The following is a 24,636-nucleotide window of genomic DNA, read 5'->3' on the forward strand; positions in this document are numbered from 1 at the left end:
CCATTAGTCATAATATATTATTCTTCTCCATGAACTCTCTAGTGCAGGCATATTAGCCTACCTGCTGTTCCTCACACAAGATGCTCTATCAGCATCTCTGAACCTTGACTGATTGTTTTCAATGCCTAGAATGATCCCCCCTCTTCTCCTCTACTTCTTTGACTTCCTTGCTTCCTTCAAGACATAGCTCATATGCAGCCTTTGCCTTTCCTAGTTACTAACACCTCTGCTCTATATTATTTTCTATTTGGATATATTTTCTTCTTCCTTATAATGAAAACAGCTTTAAGGCTTCAACCTTTGTTTTCATATCCTCAGCACTTAGGATTATTTCTGGCACAAACATGCCCTTTAAAATATTTATTGAGGGGTGGCTAGGTGGAGCAGTGAATAGAGCACCAGCCCTGGAGTCAGGAGTACCTGAGTTCAAATCTAGCCTCAGACACTTAATAATTACCTACCTGTGTGGTCTTGGGCAAGCCACTTAAGTCCATTGCCTTGCAAAAAAAAAAAACCAAACTAAAAACTAAAATATTTATTGAATGATTAGTTTATGATGGGTTCAAATCTTGCCTGTGACACGTACTATCTGTGAGACCTTGTATAAATCACTAAACTTCTCATTGATGTAAGCAATTCTCTTAATATAATGTTATTGAAAAGGTTCTTGTTTGTATTACTAGGAGGAGTTCCCTGTACCAAAGAAATCACAGTTCTAGGCTCTAAAACTATAGGAACTTTGGATTTTGATAATCTGCTCAAGAAAAATAAGAAGAGGACAATTTAGGGAATTCCTTTATAATTTTGCTTATAGTGAGTTAAGGTGACCACGCTCAATTCTTTATTTGAGGGGTTTTGGGGAGAATAGAAATAATGGATCTATGATTTAATTGGTCTAGCGAACTGGTCAGGAAAATCTCTAGCTGTTTGACTCTAAACTTGACTTTTCTCAGCCTCAGTTTCTTCATATGTAAAATGGAGGAAATAACAGTATCTACTTTGCAGGGTCATTGAGAAGATCAACTGAGATAGCATCTATCCAATAAGGATATAAATCTTAAAGCACAAGTTATTCATTATTATTGTTGATACCATTATTATTATCATTATCATTAATGTAGATCAATCTCATCTGCAGCTTAGAAACTGAGGGAGTTGCTTGAAGGTAGAGAAGTTCAGATAACCTACCCAAGGTCACCCATCCATTATAGGTCAGAAAGGGGAGTAAGACCCAGAACTTCTTGGGTCTGAGGCTTCCTCAATCCACTATGATATACTAACTGTTTAGGAGAGGAAAAAAATCAAGTGAAAAATTAGTCACCCAATAAATGATGAATAAAATAAATGTTAGCCATTAATAGTATATATGGTATAAGACAGAAGGGACTGAGGGCAAACAGGATGTGAGAATAGGAACTTCAACAAAAAAGAATATTTAGTTTTTCATTCTCAGTCAACATGGAAAAGACTTGTTGTTATGAAAATGAATCTTAAACAACCAAGACCAAGTTCAAAGAAGTGGCAGGTTTCACTACTGAGACTTCATGCCCTAGAGCTGGACTATAATAAAAGGTAAATAAGAATGTTGATGAATCACTCACACTCATGTAATCATCACAGCTCTCCTTTTTTCCTTTCACCTTTTGTTTTATGCTGACTGAAAAAAACCCAAATACCAAAACCTGAGTTATATTCATTGAGAATACTGCCATTAGCATAGATTACAGTTAGTCTGAACATAGTCTGTGGAATCCTGCAGTCTGAAATGATAATTTCCAAAATAATAGTAAACATAAGGATGAACTTAAAAGAAAAACAAAAAAAAACCCCACTCATGACTGGGTTACAAAATTTCCAAAGTGGGATGCAAAGAGAGAAGAGATTCCTCACCCTTTGGTAGTATTGGCACATGTGTGTTGGGAAGAATAGATGTAAAAAGGAACTGCCTCCATACTTTTTTGAACCCATAGATGTATGGGTATGGAATGAAATATATAATAGTCTTTTTGATATATTGGTTTTCCTGGAAACTTTTTATCTCTTTTATTCTCTGTTATAAAGGATGGCTCTCTGGGAGGGAGAGAGGAGAGAGATACACTGAGAAATATAGGCAATGTAAAAACAAAAGATATCAATAAAAATTGATTTCAGAAAATTCACAAACTGTGTTTCATAGAAATCTGGTGCTATGTGCAATGTAAACATGAATTCTGTGAGAAAAACAATTGAAGGAAAATAAGGATGGTGATATTTACCACAAATATTAAAAATGAAATTCTTCATGGATCAATTCTGTATAGTACCTATGATAATCTTTTTTGTATGAAACATGCTTAATTTTCTCTTTTTTTTTTTAGTTCACAATTTTCTAATCCCACTTTACTCAGTGGGGATTTCAAACCCTCAGATTCCCACAGGACATCATTTCAGCAATCTGTCAATATGGTTTATGCCCAAACATATTTCAAAGCCAAATTTAGCTTGGCAAATGCTTTAGATGAACACATAAGGTGCTTTAAAGTTTCTTTTCTAAGATACCACTTAGATATATGACACATTAAACTCGATGTAAACTATTGGCTGTGAATCTATTAACAAACTAATATCAATGACCTACAAATTGTAGACTATATCTGTTGATGTTTCTGTTATCAACCTAATGATTTGTTTATTTAACTGATGTCACATGTTCCCTAGGTATGCCAAACCCAAACAAATTATGCTTATTTTCCCTTTTTTTGATAATGGAATAAAAATTTCATTTTTGTTGTTGTTGTGGTGACTGTGTTTCTATTTTTAAAAATATCTTTTTAGCAAAAAGAATTTTGTCACTAAGGTGCCTAAATTATAGCGAGATGGAAATAAATAGTCCAATTCGGCTCTTATTAGATAGACTTTGGCCTGTTGTAAAGCTGGGAACATCTGGAAGTAATGTAAAGCTCCAGATGGCATATGACTGCACCTCCCCAACAAAAATTTTTAAGTTTGTTGGCAACATGAAGAGCTAGATTAAAAACTAGATAGACAAACTTGAAGTTGTAGGACAAATGATCTGTAAATATAGTAGCTATTTAACTCCTCTTATAAGGAGTTAAATAGCTTGCTCATATCCACTTAACTTGTAAATATCTAAGGTGGGATTTGATCCTAATAAACCATTGACAGAAGTCTAGAGAGGTGTGTAGAAGGGATTTGGAAGGTGGTAATGAGTAGAAATTTAAACTGAAAGCATGCTGGGGAGTTTTGACAGAAGAGAGCAAGTATTCTACTATGTGAATCCTCTTAACAGCATGTATGGAAATAAAACATAGGCGTCTTGAATCCCAGGTCAATCATCTTTCTACTACACCATATTGTCTTCTTTGGGTTGCTAGGTCAGAAACATATTAGCGGCAAGAAGACAACTCTAACTTGATATGGAATCATTCAAGTCACAAGTTTCTTATATTTTCCACATTTGGTCCCAGAATCTAAAATAGCATTTAACTCATGGATGGGATTTCAGTGGATGCATTTGTGGACATTGAGGGGAAGCTGAAGCAGGAAACCTAGTAAATAATTATGAAAGTAGAATTTTAGGCACTATACATTTTCAGTTTCTAGCCACGTTATAACTTATGTACAGTTCTACTTTGGATTACCTGTAGTGTAATCAGATATTTAAATAAAGCCAGAACATGTATTTACTTGACTATCTTACTACTGAAATAAACATTACAATGTTTATCAAAATGGCCCCAGTTCAAGAAAGGCTCTGATTCATAAAGTATCTCCTCTTTTGTTATATACCTCATAAGTAATTCCCCATAGCTATGGTGTCTCTGAGACATACTGGTTTTCTTTTTTTCAGTTTGGACAAGAGTAAGTTAGAGTCAGTTCTTACCAATTTGTGAGGGTTGGTTGTTTAAGTTTCATTGTGACTATTTATAACTTGGAATCCATGGAAACTAGAAATCAGGGTCAGATTATTTCCTGGTGGTCTAGGCTCAAGAAAGTGTTAGTAATACAAATTAAAGTTAATTGTGCTCTTTTTGTGTTTAAACATATATGTGTGTGTGTGTGTGTGTATTTATACATACATATATATATATTTATATTTTTTTGAGAGTCAATTGTTAAACATTTATGAGTACATCCTCATTATGTAGGCTTTGACCTGTTGTAAATTTGGAAACATTTGAAAGTAGTGGTTTGCACCAGCTGAGCACTTTTCTATGCATCTTCAAGCATAAGAAAATACACATATAAGACACATTTTCCTAAGAATTTCCCTGACTGAATGTGAAGGATTTCCTTCATGTGTGTCTCTGAGCCTCAGTCTCTTCTGTAAAATAGAAACAATATTATTTGCATTACCTATCACTCAGGGTTGTTGGGAGAAAACTAATTTGGCAATCTAAAGGTGCTATATAAGATAACTCAAACATCTTGGTGCAATTTTAAGCTTTAATAGCTTAAAGTGTTGGCTTAATAGTCAAATTAAGTGGCTTAATAATTTTAAATCTGAAATACAGCATATCTGGCATTGTGTTAAATTAAATTAAGCTTAAAACTGTACTAAGATTATTGGACACTCTGCATATAAATACCATTATAATTATTATTTTTATAACCGATATTGACATGATGACATTTTCTTCTTTTACTGCCGCTGCTGCTGCTGCTGCTACTACTACTACTTCTACTACTACTTTCCTACTCCATTTGTTGGTTTTAGGGACAAAAATGCCCTAGAATTAGGAAAAAAATTTTGAGGAAGAAGCAATTGTATTTAAATTTAGAAATTTATGATGGTTATAGATTTTACAGAAAGAAAAGAAAAGGAAGTAAATCATCAGTATGTAGTATATAGAGTAGAAAAATAGTAATATACCATGTGCTTTGAAATGATTCTTGCTGTAGAATTGTTTTGAGGCTGGCTTAATGCACTCCAGCTTATTTAGAGCTGTCTGTACTTGGGAATGGAAATCAGTTCTCATTTTAAATGCTTCACCTTATTCAATGGCTCATAGCTTTTGGAAATAGCTTTCTATGGAGTTGATATTTTTCCATATTTAGTTTTAGTACAGAAAGGAAATTTATACTAAGTTCCAGAGAGAGGGAGGAGGAGTCTTTTGGTATTTTTTCTTTCTTCAGTTATATCATCTCAAGAAAGTACTCCATTTTTAGTTGGAATACACATAGTAGGCCCCTTCGAGATATCTATTAGTTGATTAGTTATTCAGGATGTAGCCATAACTCATGGTTACATAGGGCTTCCTTCACAACAACCTCAGGAGGTAGTTAGTATATATCTTCATTACATATAGATATACTAGATAGATTAATACAATCATTTAAGATATCTTCTTATGAAGTTAAATAACTTGCTCATGCCCACTTAACTAGCAAGTAATCTAAGGTGGGATTTGATCCCAGATATTTTATAGTCAAGTCTAATTCTTTGGTATATTGTTATTTTTCAGTCATTTTTTAAAAATCATGTCCAATTCTTCATGACCCCATTTGGAGTTTTCTTGGCAAAGATCTTGGGGTGGTTTGTCATTTCTTTTCCAGCTCATTTTTTAGATGAAGAAACTGAGGCAAACAGGGGTAAGTGACTTGCCCAGGGTCATGGAGCTAGTATATTTCTGAGGTCATATTTTTGAACTCAGGAGGATGAATCATTCTGATTCCAGGTCTGGCACTCTATCCACTGTGCCACCTAGCTAACAATTCTTCAGCTACTAAATCACAATGCCTGTCACAATGTGCTATCCTCAGCACATCTCTGAAAGTTTTTAAATGATTTTAAACTTGCTTCTAAAATAGAATCATAGAATGTAAAAAATGGAAGGAAACCACAAGGCATTCCCAAACTCACTCCCTGCCTTCAAGCAAGTGAAGGTTTACACCAAGCTAGCAGGGTGGTATTTCCTTCTTGAAGATCTCTAGAAAGGAAAGGTCCTAAGTTCTCACTAATGAGCTATATTCCCCCCCCCCTTTTATTTAACTCAAATCTATTCTGTCTTAATTTAAGGCCATTTCTTTTTTGTAAGTGACAGATCAGTTATCAAAATTATCTTCTTAAAATCCAGGTCTGACCATGCCACCTTCCATCCCCTTTAATAGATGCCAGTGGTTGCCTAAAACTGTCAGGAGCAAATTTAGTTCATTAAAAAAAATCTGCCAACTTCTCAGAAATATGAATAACTACTTGTATTAATTCGAGAATTCTGTCTTCTTTTGCCTTACTCTTTAGGAAGTTGGAATTTTTATTGTTAAATTTCATGGATTAGGGAATGCAAAGTATTTAAAAGTTTAAACTTTTGCTTTGGTCTGCTATTTTGTGGAACCCTGCTCCCTTTTCAGAGAAAGAACTGTTTTTCTAATGATATGCTCTTATCAATGTCACCAAGAGGCCACACCATTTTTAAAAGCACCATGTGAATATATTCTGATGAAAATTCATGATCAGAATTAAACCAAAGTCCAATATGAACAGCCAGGCTAGTAATTAATAAGAGTAAACAGGTTTCACGCTGACAAGCAAACAATTTAATAATTTGTTTCCTATAGGCATGTAATGAGATAGTTACTGTATTCCCATGAGGGAGATAAACAGATATTAAAAGGTCTTTCCAATACCTGTAATGGCTAAGGCCAACAGCTAATTCAATAGATTCGATCAAAATCACCACTTCTTTCACTGTTCCTGATTTATTACTTTGGTTGTCGTTAGTCATCACTCATTTCAGTTTGCTTTCCAGTGCTCATAAATTATGCCTCATAAATAAAAAGATACAATCAAAGAAATCATATCAATTCATCTACAACCTTGGAGGAGATTTTTCCATGGCACTCACACTAATGCCTTTTTAAAGGGAAGCTTGTCATATCTCCTGAACATGGGAGAAGAATAAGCAGTATACCTAATCTGGGTTTGCAAGAGGTGTGGTTGGCCGAGTTTTGGCTCATGTGGAAGGTAAGAGGATGTAAAATAAGAGGACTAATTTCCTGAACAGAATCCTAGGGCAATATGGCATAGTGTAAAGCTCAGTGATTGTGGCATCAGAGACTCAGAATTTGATATCAAATTCTGGCTTTCATTACTGTGTGACCTTGGGTAAATCATTTAGTCTTCCAGACTTCAATTTCCAAATTAGATTGTAATCCCATTAGATTATAAATTCCTTGGGAATATTTTTGCCATTTTTGTATCTCCAGAATTTAGTACAGGGCCTGATACATAGTAGATGTATAATAAAGGTTGTATTGACTGACTGATATTTATATAATCTGATACAGTTAAAGTTCTGTCTAGATAAAAATTGGATAATTCCAGTCTCCTCTTTTAATTTGTTAACATAGCAATGTATGGCAGCATATTGTGGAAAAAGCTGTACAGTTACAAGGATAACTAGTCAGGACACTTATCCCAGGGGATCCTCATAAAAGGCCTTCTAAGGGGCTAGTGCAAATATCATTATCTTCATTTAATAGATGAGTAAACTGAAGTTTTGAGAAGAAAGTGACAAACCTAAGACCATAGAGCCGATAAGCAGATAAACTGATAGCAGAGTAATATGCTATGATTTTCATCAAATGAGACAATCTCACCTTAGATACTTACTAGTTTATAGTACTAGAGAATAAGTCTCTTGTGGACAGACTTGTAGGCAGGGAGCACATCTGATATTTTCTTTCATCCCCAGCAATTTATATGGTGTCCTGAACATAAATGTTTGTTGTTGGTATTAGTGATTTCTATTCAAGTATGAAAAGAAGATAAAAATAACTCCTCTGGTTTTAATGTGCGGATTACTCAGTTAGATCTTGTCCTTCTAGTCCCTTTGCTCTTAGGGATCAAAGACTAATTGCAAAGTTTCATTTTACTAACAATTATTTGTTTGCCTAAGGTAAAAATGGGCAATGAAATGTAAGCTTTAGACATGGGCATTTCAGAAATGCCAGTTATCTTCATTTTTCCAACTCCTACCAGGGCAGTTTTACTGTTACTAACTTGTGTTCTGATGTTTAAAGAATTGCTTCTGCTACATAAGTTAACCTGCTCAAGTCCTTGCTGCTCAGAGAAGAAGGAAGTATCAATCTCTTAAAATTTGCCCTATTGGCAGGGTAGCCACTGGCAGGTCTGTACCGAGCTCTTCCTTTCTCTCTTATGGCAGCTACCACTCTTGTCTCCTGACTATTTCTCTGTGATTCCTTTGTTGGAAAGATTGATTGTTCTTACTTGTTCATAGCTTCTCAGTTGGTCAAAGGGGAGATTCAGGAATAGGGAAAGACTCCTTGGGACTCTGACATTCCTTTGTTACCTCTGATCCCTGTGCATTGTGTACTTAGCATACATTGACTTCACTCTGTCAGCTAGGTGGGCACAGGCAAAGTCACCTTTTCTCATAGAAAAGGAGACTTGATGATTTCTTTGGACCCTTACAATGCTATGAATTCTGATGCTTTGACAACAAGGGACTGCACAAGGAATTTGAGTGAGTGGTTGACTCACATACATCTACCATCTCAATGTCTAAACATTAGACCTTAGTTTCCTCACTTTTGAAATGAGGGTGTAAGACAAGAGTATCTATAAGATCCACTCCAATTCTAATAAGTTAAGGGTCAATTACTTCCCTACCTTATTAATTATTAAATATCTTAGTGAGTCATTTGAAACAAGTGGAAAAACCCCCATGAGAAAATTTTATTTCCTCCTTTGTACTCTTCTTTCTAAGTACTATACACTACTCTCCTAGATACTTATAGGCATGTCGGCAATGATTAGCTCTTTTCATTGAGAGATAAATCAATTATACAAGAAGTCTCAACTATCTTCTTAAATACTATAACTGGACCCTTGCAGTCGATTTGTTTCCAGGATACAGATTTGAGATGCTTTAATGCTTGAATTATGCTCCCTCTCTCAAAATGGACTAAACATTTTGATTACTTCCAGCCAGGCTAGAAGAAAGGAACTAATTATTTACACTTTAGTGAAAACATGCTGTCAGTCTGTGCCAGACCCAGTACTTAATTCCAATCCTACTTAAACCTTCAGATTTGCTTAGTGGTTTGTCGATAATCACAGACCACAGACAAGCCAAAAGCTAGCAGGTCCAATGACCCATTCCACCAATAAAATAAGAAATGAAAACATAGGGCTCCATTCACCATCCTGAGATGTGGGAGGGCTTATATTCAGGTAAATACACTTCTTGGAGGGCAGCATATTTGACAATCTGCTCAGTAAGACTGGTATGGGTGGTGGATCAGAGAAGATAAAGCAACAATCCAAAAGATTAAGTGACAATTGTGTGGTGTGTGTGTGTGTGTGTGTGTGTGTGTGTGTGTGTGTGTGTGTGTGTGTGTATGTAAAATAGGAGAGAGAAGTTAAGGCAAAGAGATGTCTAGAATTTCTTTTTACATTCCCTAGTGTAATAGTGGTGGTTCTTAGGTTTCTTATGTACCTTCTCACCTTCCTGTAACAAGTATATTAGGATCTATATAGGGCAGGAATTCTTGACTTTTTGGATGTTGGGAACATTGTAACTCCATTCAATTCTCTATTTCCTTTCCTTAGTAATCCATTGACATAGTTGGAAGCTCTTCCATTGATGTTATTTCTTTGAAGAGGGCTTCTTTATTACTTTACAAGTGTTTCTTTATATGCTCATAACCTATATGCTTCTTGAAGGTGTGACTGTATTTTTAAAACGTTTTTAAAACCACTCTTGCCTTATTCCCCTTGCCTCTCCCAACTCCTCTGGTTAGTGTGTATTTAAGAGTTTTGCTTTAGACATTACCTTCTTTCACAGAATATAATCCTTATAGATACTTCAGCATGCAGGTGGTTCAGTGAATAGAGTGCTAAGTCTAGAGTCACAAAGACCTGAGGATAAATCTGCCTTTGGTCAACTAATAATTGTGTGACCCTGGAAAATTCATTTAACCTCTGTTCAGCTTATTGCACTGAAGAAATAGCAAATCACTCCACAATCTTTCCAAGTTTTGGAATGTATTGATGTTCTATGGTTCATGGGATCAACAACTACAGCAACAATATTGAAATTTTGGCAGAAAGGAAAAACAATACTTCCTCCTCTGCCTTCTCCTCCTTCATTCAAAGATAGGCCCCTCTTGGAAGACTCATGACATCCCTTACATGTCTTTCATAGTGGGTCAACCCATTCCTTGTGGATCTCTTGAACACCATCAGAAAATCTGAGATTCAGCAGGCTAGGGAAGCCAATGGTGACTAAACAGTGATATGTCAATGTTTGGGACTGGTTCATCCAAAATTACAGTTGTGGGGCCTAGCCAATGTGAACCTTGAAACCTAGAACCATTTTCAAAGATCTGTGAATAGCTTGGGACCCAGACCTAGAACTATTTTCAAAGATCTGTGAATAGCTTGGGTCCAGTTTCTACTTTATTTGCATTCAGCTAGGGGAAATTTCATTGCATTTAGCATTTTATGTCCCACAAACAAGCCTCCAACACAGAGACAGCAGAATCAATATCAGGCTTAAGTGAAATATAAATCTGGGTTTCATCAGCATAAGAATGAAAGCCAGCCTCTCTTCTTATGAATAACTTGTCTCAAAAGCAACATAAAATTGCTAACAATAGAGGCTTAAGAATAGAGTCCTCAGGGATATCATAGGGAGCCAAAAAAATAAGAACACAGGCACACACACACACACACACACACACACACACACACACACACACAGACAAACGTAAAATCTCTTGTTGGAACCAAAAGCCTATTGGCAATACATGATCCAGACCCCTGCCTGGAAGCAGAATCCAGTTTTCAGCTCAATTCACAGCACTGTCCTGATGGCCTTCTGTCTGAGTAGCAGCACTTAAGTCTAGTAGAATTAGAACAGACACACAACTCCAGTCAGACGGCATCAATAAATCATTTAAAAACTGAGCCAAGTGGTCCCAGAGCTTAGTGGAAAATCTAACCAAACAAAAGCCTAAACATCAGCCAACAATACTCCATGAGATTACCACCCACTTAAATGCTGGTACAATTTGGAAGAAAAAAAGGTGATGAAGAGGTTTTATTCAAATCCGATTCCAAAAACAGGCAAGAAGGGCAATGGCACCTGACAATATGGCAGGCACTCTAGCCATTGAGCTACTTGGCTGACCTGTAGCAATATTATATGTTTCCCCAAAGCTACTGTTCTTATGGCCTACAAGTTAGCCACTTAGGAGTTCAGAGCAACTTGTGGCTTGGGAAAACTTTGGCACATTTAAAGAAATAATAGCAAAATCTTATACTGGATTTTCTTCCTGGTAGTTTTTCTACTCAGGTCACAGAAACATTATTGTCTATTGATTGTTTTTGCTATCCCTCCCTATCTAGTTTTTCAGCATTTTGCCTTCCCCCATTCAGACTGTCTTTCTTTTTTCACATTTATATCTCCAGTCTTTATTATAGTACTGGCCTGGGACACTGTTAGGAAGCACTTAATTAATATTTCCTATTTTAATAGAATGAACGCAAGCTCTTTAAGGACAAGGGCTATTATGTTTTCTTCTTTATATTTCCACCTTAGCATCTAGCCAGTGCTTTACTAATAGGAGGCATTTAATAAATGTTTTTAAATTAAATAAAAAAAATTGTGCTCTATCATTTCCCAGTGTAAGTTTGAGAATTAATGCTGGGTAATTTTAGCTTATTAAAAAGGTAGCATTCCCCCCAATGTCCCCAAATCAAGCACTGAGAATAGAAACAAAGACTCTTTTTTTCTAAAGTGAGTTATTGAATTCTTTCCAGTGAGTCTGACTCTCCACAGTCATGTGGTCATGACTGTACCAGAAGCCTCTCTGCCTTTTAGAGTCCCAGATTGTGAGTGGGAGCTGATGTAGAAAATCTGCCAGAGTTAGGAACTATTACATCACTAATTGCATGATTCAGGAAAAGAGAGAACTATGGAATGCACTAGAATATCTTCAGTGAGTCACTATGTTCCCAAGGAGCAAATGGACATGAAGAAGAACATACAATTATTGGGAGGGACTGACTAAAGTTAGCTCATTTTCTATTTTTAAAGAATGGAACTTCATTGGGTATAGTTATATATCATGGTCCTGTTTCTTGTCTGATGGTAAGACTATTGTTCATTGAGTTAATCACTGATAATTTCAGAAGTTCCTATAGCATATTTAGAATGGGAACACAGTTAAAGAGAGGTAAGAAAAAATATTCCCTATAAGAAAATGAATTGAGATTTGTTCAAAATTTTAGCTCTCTTGAACTCTGAACTTTGTTCTGAAGTGTCAGTGTATACAATGGAAAAGAAAACTCTCTTAAGATAGATAAATTTTACTTTATACACTAACTGAAACACTGAATTTTTGGCAACTAACTATTTAATGTCTTTTTAGGAAAACCTTTTACAATGCAAAGCATCTTTTAATACAATGAATAATGACTCTTTGATTATCTTGATTACTATTATTTTTTTCTTTTTAGTCTGAATTGCCATTTTAATTTTCTTAAATAGAAGCACATCTAAATTGTTAAACTGTTGTTTAGAGAAATCCATAGGTTTTTTCTGCTTTTACTTTTCTTGGCAAGTTTGGAATTATGAAAATTGAGACAATGTTGCAAAGATTAAAAACAAGTCAGAGCAAGTTCTAAATGCTATTCTCAACAAGTAAAACCAGTTTGGTCTTTATAAGCATGGAGTTCAGTTAAGCCAACCAACTGAATTATTCAGACCAATTTTTTTTTGCCTGAAATTCAGATTTTTTCCCCTCTAAAGCCATATACATGGATCCGCTGAAATCTATACACAGACCTCTTCAGGAGCTATAAATTCCAAATGAAAAATTCTTGCTCTAGAAGGACCAATGTAAATAAATTGTAATATAAGATCCTAAAAATATCTTTACTAGAACTGAAGGAAAGAGATTTCAAACCTATTTCTTGAAGTCCACAGGTAATATTATATAATCTTTTGCTCCTTTTTAAAAAGGTTTTTGCAAGGCAAATGGGGTTAAGTGGCTTGCCCAAGGCCACAACAGCTAGGTAATTATTAAGTGTCTGATGCCAGACTTGAACTCAGATACTCCTGACTCCAGGGCTGGTGCTCCATCCACTGCACCACCTAGCCGCCCTTTTTTTCTCCCTTTTAAAAAATAATTTGTAAAACGTATAATAAGAAGTCTTTGTGTAAAGAAATAAGGATTTATATTACAGCAAGCAAATTAGTGATACTTAAATCCTCAAAAGTACCTGTGGTCTCATGTCTTTAAGTGTTTCCTCTAAGAATTCTTTTTTTTTTTTTTAAGACAGTACAATTGCTTTATTCCGGATTTTAGGAGCATGTAACAGAAGGGTCACAGTTTTATTTTGAGGCCCAATTAGAGGTTCTCAGTTGGCTGGTGGGGCCAATAAGGATAATTCTTCTTGTCCAGTTTAGTTTGAGGGAAGGCTTGATTCAAATCTTCAACAGTCATCTGTTCAAAAGGAATTATATTCTTGATCTTTTCTATCTCTTTCTGAAGGTCTGCAGTCCTAGCATTTGAAGCTTTCACGAAATCAGCACCAATTTTTGCATCTTCTTGTTCTTCTGCATCCACTAGGGCAGTGAATTTATCTTATGGTATAGGAATTTTCAGGTCATTGTACTTCTTCTCAAACTCATCCACAAGGCCAGGCTTGGCCACATTTTCCTTATAGTAAGCCGAGTTGATCATTTGTGGCTTCTCAGGCAAGGTAGCCAATCTGGTAGTAAGATATTCATTATGGGATTTCAAAGCATTAGCAATGGCTTTCTGGTTTTTAGGTATGATCTCCCCAAATGCCACCCAATCAACAGCTTTCAAAGCAAGCTTTCATCCAGCCATCTTGGAACTTCACTGACCGGCGGACTGCTCTGGGCAGAGAGCTCCTCTAAGAATTCTAATGGCAAAGGTTCACCCAAATCTACTGTCAAACTTCCTTCCCTTTTCATGATATTGTAAGTTTACCAGTAGAGCACACAAATTGTCTATTTGTCATCATTCTAGCCTGTTAATATCTCATTGTGTAATGAAGAATACAGAGTTTTTGGATGCTTTGATTGTAAATTATATATTCTGAGTGTTTAATGCTTGAAAAACTTCTGGTTATAGCTCTGGCAACAGACTGAATCTTCTTTCTCAAGATCAGTTCAGCTATGTGAAAGAAGTTCATTGCCAGCACCCACCAGTTGGTGCTGACTATTTTAGCCTATGCCACCAGATTAACAATAAAAATGATAAACACATAAAAGGAGCTTGATACCACCACCCTAGGATTTAATCAGACACATTCTCCCAAAAGCTACTTCATTATTACCTATCACATATGAAAAGTACATTCACTATTTCAGCCAACCATAGAATTATCTAGGGAGTTATTCAAGAATTTAATTCAATTAGCATTTATTAAACATCTGTCATGAGCAAAAAAACCAGTCCCTGCTTTCAAGAAGCTTACCTTGGAGGAACAATAGCACTTTAAAATCAAACTCAATTGGATAGCAAGTATGATAAATATCTGAAGTCAGATATTTGCTGGTAATTAAATGGAATGACAGTCATACTTATCTCCATCAAAAAGGGGCAATTGTGAAAATTGGCAGAATCATGAGTTTTCAGTGAAGAATTTTTGAATAATTATGATTATAAATATATATTCTGAATTTCCATTCATATATTATTTTCTAATAGACCAACTAATCTCCTCATTTCTCAACAATTGCTATGTCTGGCTTCTATTCTATGAACAGTACAAACTACACATCTGGAATTTCACTATCATGGAGATTGATTCAGCTTGATAGTGACTCCTGCCCAGAAACCTCAGTTATCTCTGCCCTCTGATTGGAGATTGATGGAAAGATCAGTAAACTTCTTCGGAAGTTCCCCTTTAAAATGGGTTCAGAATTTTCCAGATGACTCTTCATTGACACCAGTGCTTGGTTTAGACTACATAAACATCATACCCCTACACTGGGTTCACTCTGCTGCTCTCCCTACCTTTTTAGCTTCTTTTTATATTGTCTCTTACTACATTATAAACTTCTTGAGGGCAGGGACTATCTTTCTTCTTATTTGTATCCCCTATGTATAGTATCAAATCTGGCACTTGTTAAAATATTTATTGACTATAGCCTAGATCATGAACAGGAAAACTTTTAATTAAGACATTATGGTAAATAAGGAAAATTTTCTTTGCCCTTCTTTTATCCCTCATATCATCCCCACTGTCTACTCAAGTTCAAGATGTTTAATACTTTTGCACTGATTGTTTCTCCCATAAACATGGGAGTATGACCTTTCCAAACCTCTTCTTGTCATTCAAAATTTATCTGTTCTGTATCTTATCCTAGATCTCTATCCTGGGCAGGGAAATTAAAGCTAAAGTATTAATGTAAATGAGATGCAGCATTGAGTAGTAAATCGAGAAAGATCTGACTTTTCAATCAGAATGAACATGGTTCCAAGACCTGCTTTTATGCTGATACTTTCCATGTGATCATAGACAAGTCATTTAATTTTTTTTAGTGCCTTCATTAACTCTTAAAATGTAAACATTGCAAAAGAGATGTCAATTTGAATTGGTAGATTAAGTTTCTTTGTTGGGAAATTACTAGTAACATTAGAAGTTCAAATAAAAAACAAAGATTGTCCTAAAATGGCAATCAGGGTAAAGTTAGATGGTATTAGTGGATAGAATGTCTGCCCTGGAATCAGGAAGATACAAGTTCAAACATGATCTCATATATGTACTAGTTGGGTGACTCTGGACAAGTCATTTAACCTTATTTTTCTTAGTCCTCAAATAAACAATGAGCTGGAGAAGACAATGGCAAATCACTCCAGTATCTTTGCCAAGAAAATTCTGAATGGAGTCAGACAACACCGAACAACAGCAAATGAAATTTGTATTTTAACAGATACTCTAATGGTTTAACCAAAATAAATGTGTGAACAAAGGAGTTTGAGGTTTTATGATAAAATCAATGAGTTTCCTTTTTTTTGGGGGGGGAGGACTAGGAATGGTTTTGCTAGGCCTCAAATTCATAATGTGGAAGGGATTGCCTACTTCATTTTTGAGTAAGGCTGTCCTCTCAACCTGCCATTATGGTCTGCCAATATTCTATGATGCTAAGTCACTAAATAACTTAGCACTTTTCATCACCTACTTGCTTCCTGGAAATAATAAATGAGAATTTAAAATTTTATAAATATATAAATACTATCATAAATAAAAATTATCTTTTGGGATATTATCTCTCTAGGTATATTTGGGATTTAGGAGATGTTGATGTGGGTTCTCAGTCAGATTAAATGAAAGAATAAGGATTCCTTAATTCTGTGAAATATAACTACTAAGCTATATATGAAATGCCTTTCAAGTAGGTGTTGTATATTATCAAACCAAAGTTCTGTTATATAAAGACATGAAAATATTTCAGTGAATTACCTCTGAAACATCAGTTATCATGTATACCAGATAAGGTGAATGAATACCTTGAGAGAATGATCTAATATATTCTATTAGGACAGATCAATCATTTTATGAAAACCTTTTTCCTGAAGAGTTAGGTCTTTGAAAATAATATTCCATATATTTGTTTTGTCTTTCTACTTCTCTCATTAGAAAGTCTTGATTTTAACAAGGTGTCATTAAAGTGGGGATAAGATGGCACTATACTTGGGGGAAAATATGATACCACAGTTGAATAGTTTATTTATATAAAAGATAGACATCATTATTTTCATCATATTTGCCATTATTTAAAAAATTCACACATGCAAAAGGATAAGAAAGAGTGGAATCAGAGTTTAGTTCATATAAGGAATTTTTGGCATGATACTGGTGACATCAGAGCCATTGTATATATATATGTATATGTATATGTATATGTATATGTATATGTATATGTATATGTATATGTATATGTATATGTATATGTATATGTATATGTATATATATTTGCTCTATTTTAGACCAAGCATTTCACTCTAACTCTATCAAACTCTCTCAACAGTGTGTTTTTGTTCACTAGGGGAAACCAAATTATCACTCTAACAATAGGGATCTCAGAGATCATTTCAATACAACCTAGTGCTGAACATGATTCCCTCTAAATTACCTCTGAAAACCAGTCCTCCAATCTGGGCTTGAAGATCACTAGTATTGAGGAAGAACTCATTAATTCCCAAAGAAGTTCACTTTTGAAGAGAAAAAGCTAGTCAGTGTTTTCTTATATTAAAGTAAATCTTCTTCTCTGGAATATTCACACTTTGTTCCTAGTTTTGTTTTTTCTCACCAAACAAGACAAACATAATTTCTTTGTCATCAGAAAGTCCTTAAATGCTTCCATTTTTCTATAATCTTATCTTCTCTAGGCTAAAATTCCTTGTTCCTTCAAATGATTCAGATAGGAGGCCAATCATTCTGAATCTTCTCACCATTCTGGTAACAATTTCTTTTCTGGATGAAATCTGGCTTGTCACATCACCTTTCACTGCTAGCTAATTATATTACTAGTGAAATCCAAGGAATATGAAAATTACCACATTTGGTCAGACCAATGGTCCATTTTGTTCAGGAGTCTATTTCTAATCATAAAAATAAAGGCAATTTTGTGGATATCCCATGGTTTGTTATAGGAATCTCAGCAATATCTTTAGGCACTATATCTCATTTTGTAATTATTATTCATAACTTTATTTGTATCATTCTTTAGCCTATTTTATTGGCAGTTTTTGGAACCCATGATAGAATCTATTTCCTTGAAATGCAATTAAACATGTATTAAAATCCTACTATGTGCAAGACATCATGACTGTGGTTTGTGATACACAAAAATGAAAAATGATAAAAGTCTCTATCTTCCTTTTTCAAGCATCCAGCATTATGTCTGAATTATGAGGAGTTAATGAATAAGTTGGTGTTTGCTCTTTTAATATCCCTTGTGGTTGTATAAACTTTGAACATAATTCTCTTCACTTTTGAGACAGCTCTGTGAATACGTGTGGGTATGAAAACATATATAATATGTATGTGTGTGTGTACATACAAATATATACATCCCTATATACACCTGCAGGCAGACACACACACACACACACACACAGACACTTCATAGAGAAGTAAATCTGCATCCCTGGTCTTATTTTTTTTCTGCAACTCCATTTTTGACTGTATGGATGAGAATGGCATACAGTATTCTGGTGGAGTAGATACTCTGAGATTTTGTGTGATGATATCTTAACATTTATCTGACAACTAATAAGGTAATTAAAAATTAGAACTTTGACAAAGGTGTTTCCAATTAAGTCAAAATCACCTTATTTCTTGGCAATCACCAGAAGGAATCAATAAGTAGAAGGAAAAATGATGAAACCTTTCATGATTAAAAAATATCTTGGGCTAAATATATTAAACACAATGATTATGATCAAGTGGTGAGAAAGGTAAGACTATAAGTATATATGATCTTTGTTTTCTCATTTGCCCCATGCATAAACACCTATGAATTATCTTAAAATTCTAAATCTATACAAAGTCACTGTAAAACACTAGTAAATTTTATAAGCAGATTCTGCAATATGCATTGAATCCCACTTTTGAACTGCAAAGAAGTTAAATATCTTACCTGATACTCATATTCTGTAAAAGGTAAGAGCTCTGAATCTACAAATGAGGTTAAGTTTCCATTGTATATGAGTATTGGGCTTGATTTTCCAGGCAAAGCTGTTATTTGTCTTCTATACAATTCATAATATAGAATTTTCCCATTTGGCTGAAGGGGCCCAGTCCACTGAAGAGAAACTTTGGGTTGGAATCCTCTTGGGCTCATTTGCACTTCTAAGAGTGGTGGAGGTTGCATCAGTGGTGAACTTTCAAGGGTCTGTATGGATGTCCAGTCACTTGAAGCACATCCCAGCAATGTGCAGCCTTGAATTCGTATCTCATACCTTTGAGAATATAAATCAAACTCAGTAAATATTAGCTGAATCACATGAAGAGAATGAAAATTTAAAAAATATATATTCCCTTTATTTATCCCCAATTCTTTTCTGTGAACAAGAAAGTCACCATTTTTAAAAAAAGGGTCTATGAAATATTTCTCCCTACCAATTTTCAAGACAAACAGATTTTCACCCATCTGAGTTAAAGTTAGGTATGGGGGATGAACTAATTGACCTCTCAAATTTTAGTATAACCCAAGAATTCTTGGACTCTAAAGGATAGGATTTTACAGTGAATGCCATTGGAAAGCAATAAAGTCTGAGGTCTTGCAGAATATATGACAGCTTCCATAGCTCTGGACTTGGGTTTCTACAGTTAATGCTAAATGACTCACCAGGAACATGTTCAGGTCATGGAGGAATGTCATGGTCCTAAGACCTCAGTGGTAATAAATCCCCTCACCTGAAACTGAACATCTTAAACCAAGCCCTCTTACACCCACTCTAAGACCTTTTGGGACAAAACTGACCTCAACATATACTAGATTATCAATCATGGAGACATCTTATTGCATTCCAGTTAAACTCAACCAATCAATTATTTTTGTCTTTTAACTGGTTTCCAGTCACTTGGAATGGCTTGTTCACATATGTGGAGAGGGTTCCTCATCTGACAACCAGATTTTTGTTGGTATTTATGTCCTTAGCTTCAAAAATGAACTTTTTCTTTATTCCTGATTCCTAGACTATTTTATTGCCTTTCAATCAACTGCACTCTTTTCCTTTTTCCTATCATTAAAAAAAATCCTCTTGGCTCTTTTCCTGTTATTTTCTTTCTTTATCTTTCTTTTTAATTTGCTGAGCATTTCTAATCACAAGTTCTCTGGTTCTCTTCTTACCTCTGAACCTCTTTCTCCCTAAGAGTTACTGATTGCAGTATGGTGAAAAGATGGCTGGATATGGATTTGATGAGGCTTGTGTCTCAATCTCAGAACCCTTCTAACATTTACTAATTTTAGGATCATAATCAAAGCATCTCTTTGTGAACCTAACCTCCTCATTTTTAAAATGAGAATAATACTGTCTAGACTATGAAGGTAATAGAGATCATCTAATTTCACAGATGAAGAAACTGAGACTTAGAGGGATGAAATGCCTTGTCCATTGTCAAGCAAAAGTAAATGGCCAAGGGGAGATTTTAAGTTAAGGTTCTTTGACTCTAGATTTAGAATTCATTCTACCACTTTTAAAGCAGCATATTTGATGTAAAGATCATATGATATAATATGTTTTGCAAAACTTAAAGTACATAACTGAACTCCATAAATGATAGCAACAACTATTTTCTTTATTTCCTTAAATTATTATTTTCCTCATTTCATCTTCCTACTGCTGCTTTGCCTAGTTTAAAGATATCACTCACAGTGTAAACTCACTACTTCTAAATTCACCACCATGCTGCACAATTCAGGTCTTGATTGAAATCTCCCTGTTTTCTCTCCTTTCTCATTAGAAGACTGGAAAAGGAGGAATATCACCTTCCAATCCCTTCCTTTATAGAGGCTGCACTGGCTACACCTTGGTGTTCTTCCATGTCCTCTTGCCATCCTCTTTCTTGACTCCTTTTGTAAGTTGCTTCCCCTCTTTAGATGAAATCATTTTGAGGGCAGTGGCTCTGTTTCTTTATATGAATGGTTAGCACAGTGTCTGGCACACTGTAGTTTCCTAATGAATGTTTATTAGATTGGAGTTAATAATAATGATGATAGCAATTATACAGTGCTTTCATGTATTAGTGTTTTCTTTGCATGAACTATTTCCATTACCTTTTTCATTTCCTTTCCTTTTCCTCCTTTTTAATTTCTGTTTTTCATCTTTTCATATAAGTTCCTTTTCCTTCCTCCCCTCATGCTGAGCTCCCTGTTTCTTTTGTCCCTCATCTGACCTAATGCTTCTTGACTTTCCTAGTTTCCTTCGAGATTGGGTTAAAATTCTATCTTCTACAAATAACCTTTTTTTTGGGGGGGGGGGAATACAGAGAAAGCAAATGGGCTTCCTAGAGCTTTGGAGGCTACAGTTTTAGAGACAGAAAAAAGAACACACCATAAATCATCTGATCAACTGAGAATAGTTGACTTACCTATCTGTATTAATGGAGTTAATGATTAGCATGGATAATTCAGAAACAATAGAATACCCAAATTATTTATATCTAGTTGTGGGATGCTTTTTACTTTTTAAGTAGATAAGTGGCTTTATTGGTTCAGAAACTCCTGGTAAGAAACTCCATCTACTAATAAAACCTACACCTGCTCTGGAATTTAAAAGTCTTGCCTAGGACACTAAAATGTTCAGGGACTTGCTAAAAGGTTGCACATTAAATATGAGTAAGATATGAGAATTAAATCCCAAATTTTCTTGTCTCAAAGAACAACTCTCAATTCCACTGCCCCAAGATGACTCTAATGGGATTCTAAATATTTTTTCCAACAATTTTGCCTTTCAATTCTACTGCCTAATTCTGTAACTCAGATGATGCTTTTGAATCCCTTGAATCTGAAATAGACAAAAGCTGAATCATAAAGCATTGAACGCATCTTTGGAAGATAACCTGCAGAAGTTCTAATTGCTGTTTAATATTTAATAGTGACCTAAATAATTGTCACAAGTAGTTGCAAAAGAACATGAATGTTTCCTTTAAACAGCACTATATACCAGAGATAATTATAGGAAGTATTTAATCTATACATCACTAGGTTATAATAATAGTTGGATTTTACTTGAGGTGGTCAGAAATCAATGCAATTTCAACCTTTGATTTTTTAAAGAGATTCTGTTCATTTTACTAAATTTTAAGCATTAAAATTCTATTTACTACTCTTTTCTCTGAGGATGTAGATTATTTATATGGGGGGGTAAGTGCTAAACTCCTATTTATGGTTTGAGACTAGGGCTATAGTTAATCTTTCTTTATGCTGAGTGTAGCACACTCAGGACAAAGGGTAGGATAGCATAGATACAGAAGTTCCAGGAAAACCAGAACTCACAAAGTGGTTTAATCCTTTCTTCCTTTTTTTTTAAAGAAGTCATGAATAGAATATGACTATCATAAGAAATAATGAATGTGATGAATACAGAAAAGCATGGAAGAGATCTTTATGAACTGATGCAGTGTAACATAGAGTCAAGACAACAACATACACAATGACTACAACAATGTATATAAAAAAAGAAACACACACACACAGACAGAATCAAGTGAATGTTGCAGAAGTATAAAGAGCAAGCATAACACTATCCTTACTCCTTTGCAAAGGTGAGACATGCACAAAAATTGCCTGTTGCAAATAATTTTCAGACTTTTCAATGTATTGATCAATCATGCTGATTTTTCCCCTTTTGTATGTTTTAAATATTATTTATAAATAATTAATACATATATAGACATATACATACATTTGGCTTTATTTAAAGAAAAAGGGGAGGAATAATGGGGGAAGCTTTGAAGACAGAAAAAAAAATAAGAGGAGTGATAAGACTGGTCCTAGACATGTAATATGCACACTTCTTGGAATAAATTATGTTCAGGGTAGAATAAAAATATATTAAGGGTTTGTGGTCAGGGAGCTAGACCTTCAAAGTTTCAGATGACACTTATCTAGAAAAGATAGTTAAAATCCAAAGAAATCTCTATAGACTGGAATCCTAGTGGTAGTTTGATAGCTGCTTAACAACTAGCTTTCCAAATTAAAAAATTATCCATCATTTTATTATAGTTTAGACAATAAACAAAATAATAAATCAAGTCCTGATATGTAGCATTTATTGACTTCCAAGGTATAAATACTCACACTGAAAATTTAAGAATTCTCTCTCATGAGCTAGCTCAAGCTGACTCTAGCACACCCAAGAAATATAGTAAGATGAAATACTGGATAAATACAAATTCTGAACTTGAATCAAAGAATAAATATAAAAACACAAGACAAAAGGCACATAGCTAAAAATTGTTTATATCACAAGGAACTGGCAATGTGATGGTCTGATAACAATATGAGTTGCTAGTATGATGTGGAAATTAAAAGCATTATTGATCTTAAACAGCTTTTAAAAGAATCATGAAGCCCAAAATGTGGACACTTCTTGGTTTCTAGAAGACTTACAGTTCAACTAGACTCTGCCCTGTTTGGAACAAGTCAGGAGCATCACACTTGGTTTTAAGCATCATATTTATTTTTTTGGAGTGGGGGATCAACTGACAAATTGGACACTATCCAGAGGAAATAAACTATGAAGTTGTGGACCTTGGAAGCATGCAACATAAGGTTCACTGAAGGACTAGGGGATTCATTTGAAGGAACCTGAAATAGAGAAGGTTCGAAAAGATGACAATTATCTTCTATTATATTTTAAGGGCAACATAAAGGGATTATAGTTGTTTTGCTTGACTCCAGAGATCAGAAATAGGAACATAGGGTATAAGTTTCAGTTCAACTTGGGAAGAAAAGGAAAACTTCCAAACAAAAATGAGCATACTAAAAGGGGAATGGGTTACTTTAATAGGTAGTGAGCTATTCATCTTTGCAGTTAAAATTAAGGAAGTAATTCCTGCTTCAGGGATGTGTTGGACTAGGTGATCTCTGGAGTCCTTTGCTACTCGGCGATGCCATGATTGTATGGAAAGCCCTCAAAGCTAACATTCCAAGAATAAGAGAGCACATCTCTGATATGTTTAAAATTTAAATACAAATATCAAGATGTTCAACTATATACTTATTTATTCTAATTACCTGATATGATGATGGTGTTAAATTACTTTTAGTTGTGACCCCATTTGAGGTTTACTTGACAAATATACTAGTGTGTTTTGCCTTTTTCTTCTCTAGCTCATTTTACAGGTGAGGAAATTGAGGATCACATTTGTCTAGGGTCACACAAATTTAAACTCAGGTCTTTTAGAATCCAGGACTAGTGCTCCATCCACTATCTAGCTATCCTATAAAGAAGGACAAATATAAATCCAAAACCTTCAAATGTATAGGAGTGACTAAGCTTAAACAAACGAGTTCCATTCCTTTACTCATCCACTAGTAGCAGAATGGAGTACACTAACAATTCCTGAAAAGTTGGACTCAAAAATCACTCTTGCAAAAATCCCAGTTATATGAGGAAATTATCTTTCAGTACACCAGTGAAGGGGAGGGGGGATATTCTTAGCTAAACAAGGGATTACAATGACTAAAGAAGATAAAGGAAATTTTTCATTTCATAATATTTTAAAAATTTTATGCAAGAACAATCAATGCTGCCAGATTTAAAAAAAATAGACGACTTTGGGGTGAAAAAGGGAAAACATCTTAGCAGTAAATTCTATAATATAAAATTGATATTTTTTGGTTGTATAAAGAAACAAGGGGATAGAGCAGAATCTATTATGCTTCAACTGAAGTAAAAATAAAAAGCAAGGGTCCACTCATAAATTCAGACAAAGTAAAAGCAAAAATAGGTCTATTAAGAGATATTTTGCTAAAATATGCTAATAATGCTAAAATACCACAGACATTGAAGTAATATCAACAGTAAATATAGATGCATCAAGTATCTAAAATTCTTAAAGGAAAAGTTAAATGAGTTATAGGAAGAACAAAACAATAAAATTATTCTGGG

At 34.7% G+C, this 24,636-nt stretch overlaps 1 protein-coding gene and 1 pseudogene across 1 annotated transcript in view; both read right to left on the reverse strand.

The window, feature by feature from the left end:
• USH2A (usherin) overlaps positions 1 to 24,636 on the reverse strand; it is a 1,130,853-nt gene that overhangs the window by 46,648 nt on the left and 1,059,569 nt on the right. The window contains exon 63 of the mRNA XM_074222669.1: positions 18,654 to 18,975. Coding sequence (XP_074078770.1) covers positions 18,654 to 18,975 — 322 coding nt within the window. The remainder of the gene's footprint in view (positions 1 to 18,653; positions 18,976 to 24,636) is intronic.
• Positions 13,300 to 13,866, reverse strand: LOC141511163 (ATP synthase peripheral stalk subunit d, mitochondrial pseudogene; annotated as a pseudogene).

This window comes from Macrotis lagotis, chromosome 2 (assembly GCF_037893015.1).
Source record: "Macrotis lagotis isolate mMagLag1 chromosome 2, bilby.v1.9.chrom.fasta, whole genome shotgun sequence".
Classification (NCBI taxonomy): Eukaryota; Metazoa; Chordata; class Mammalia; order Peramelemorphia; family Peramelidae; genus Macrotis; species Macrotis lagotis.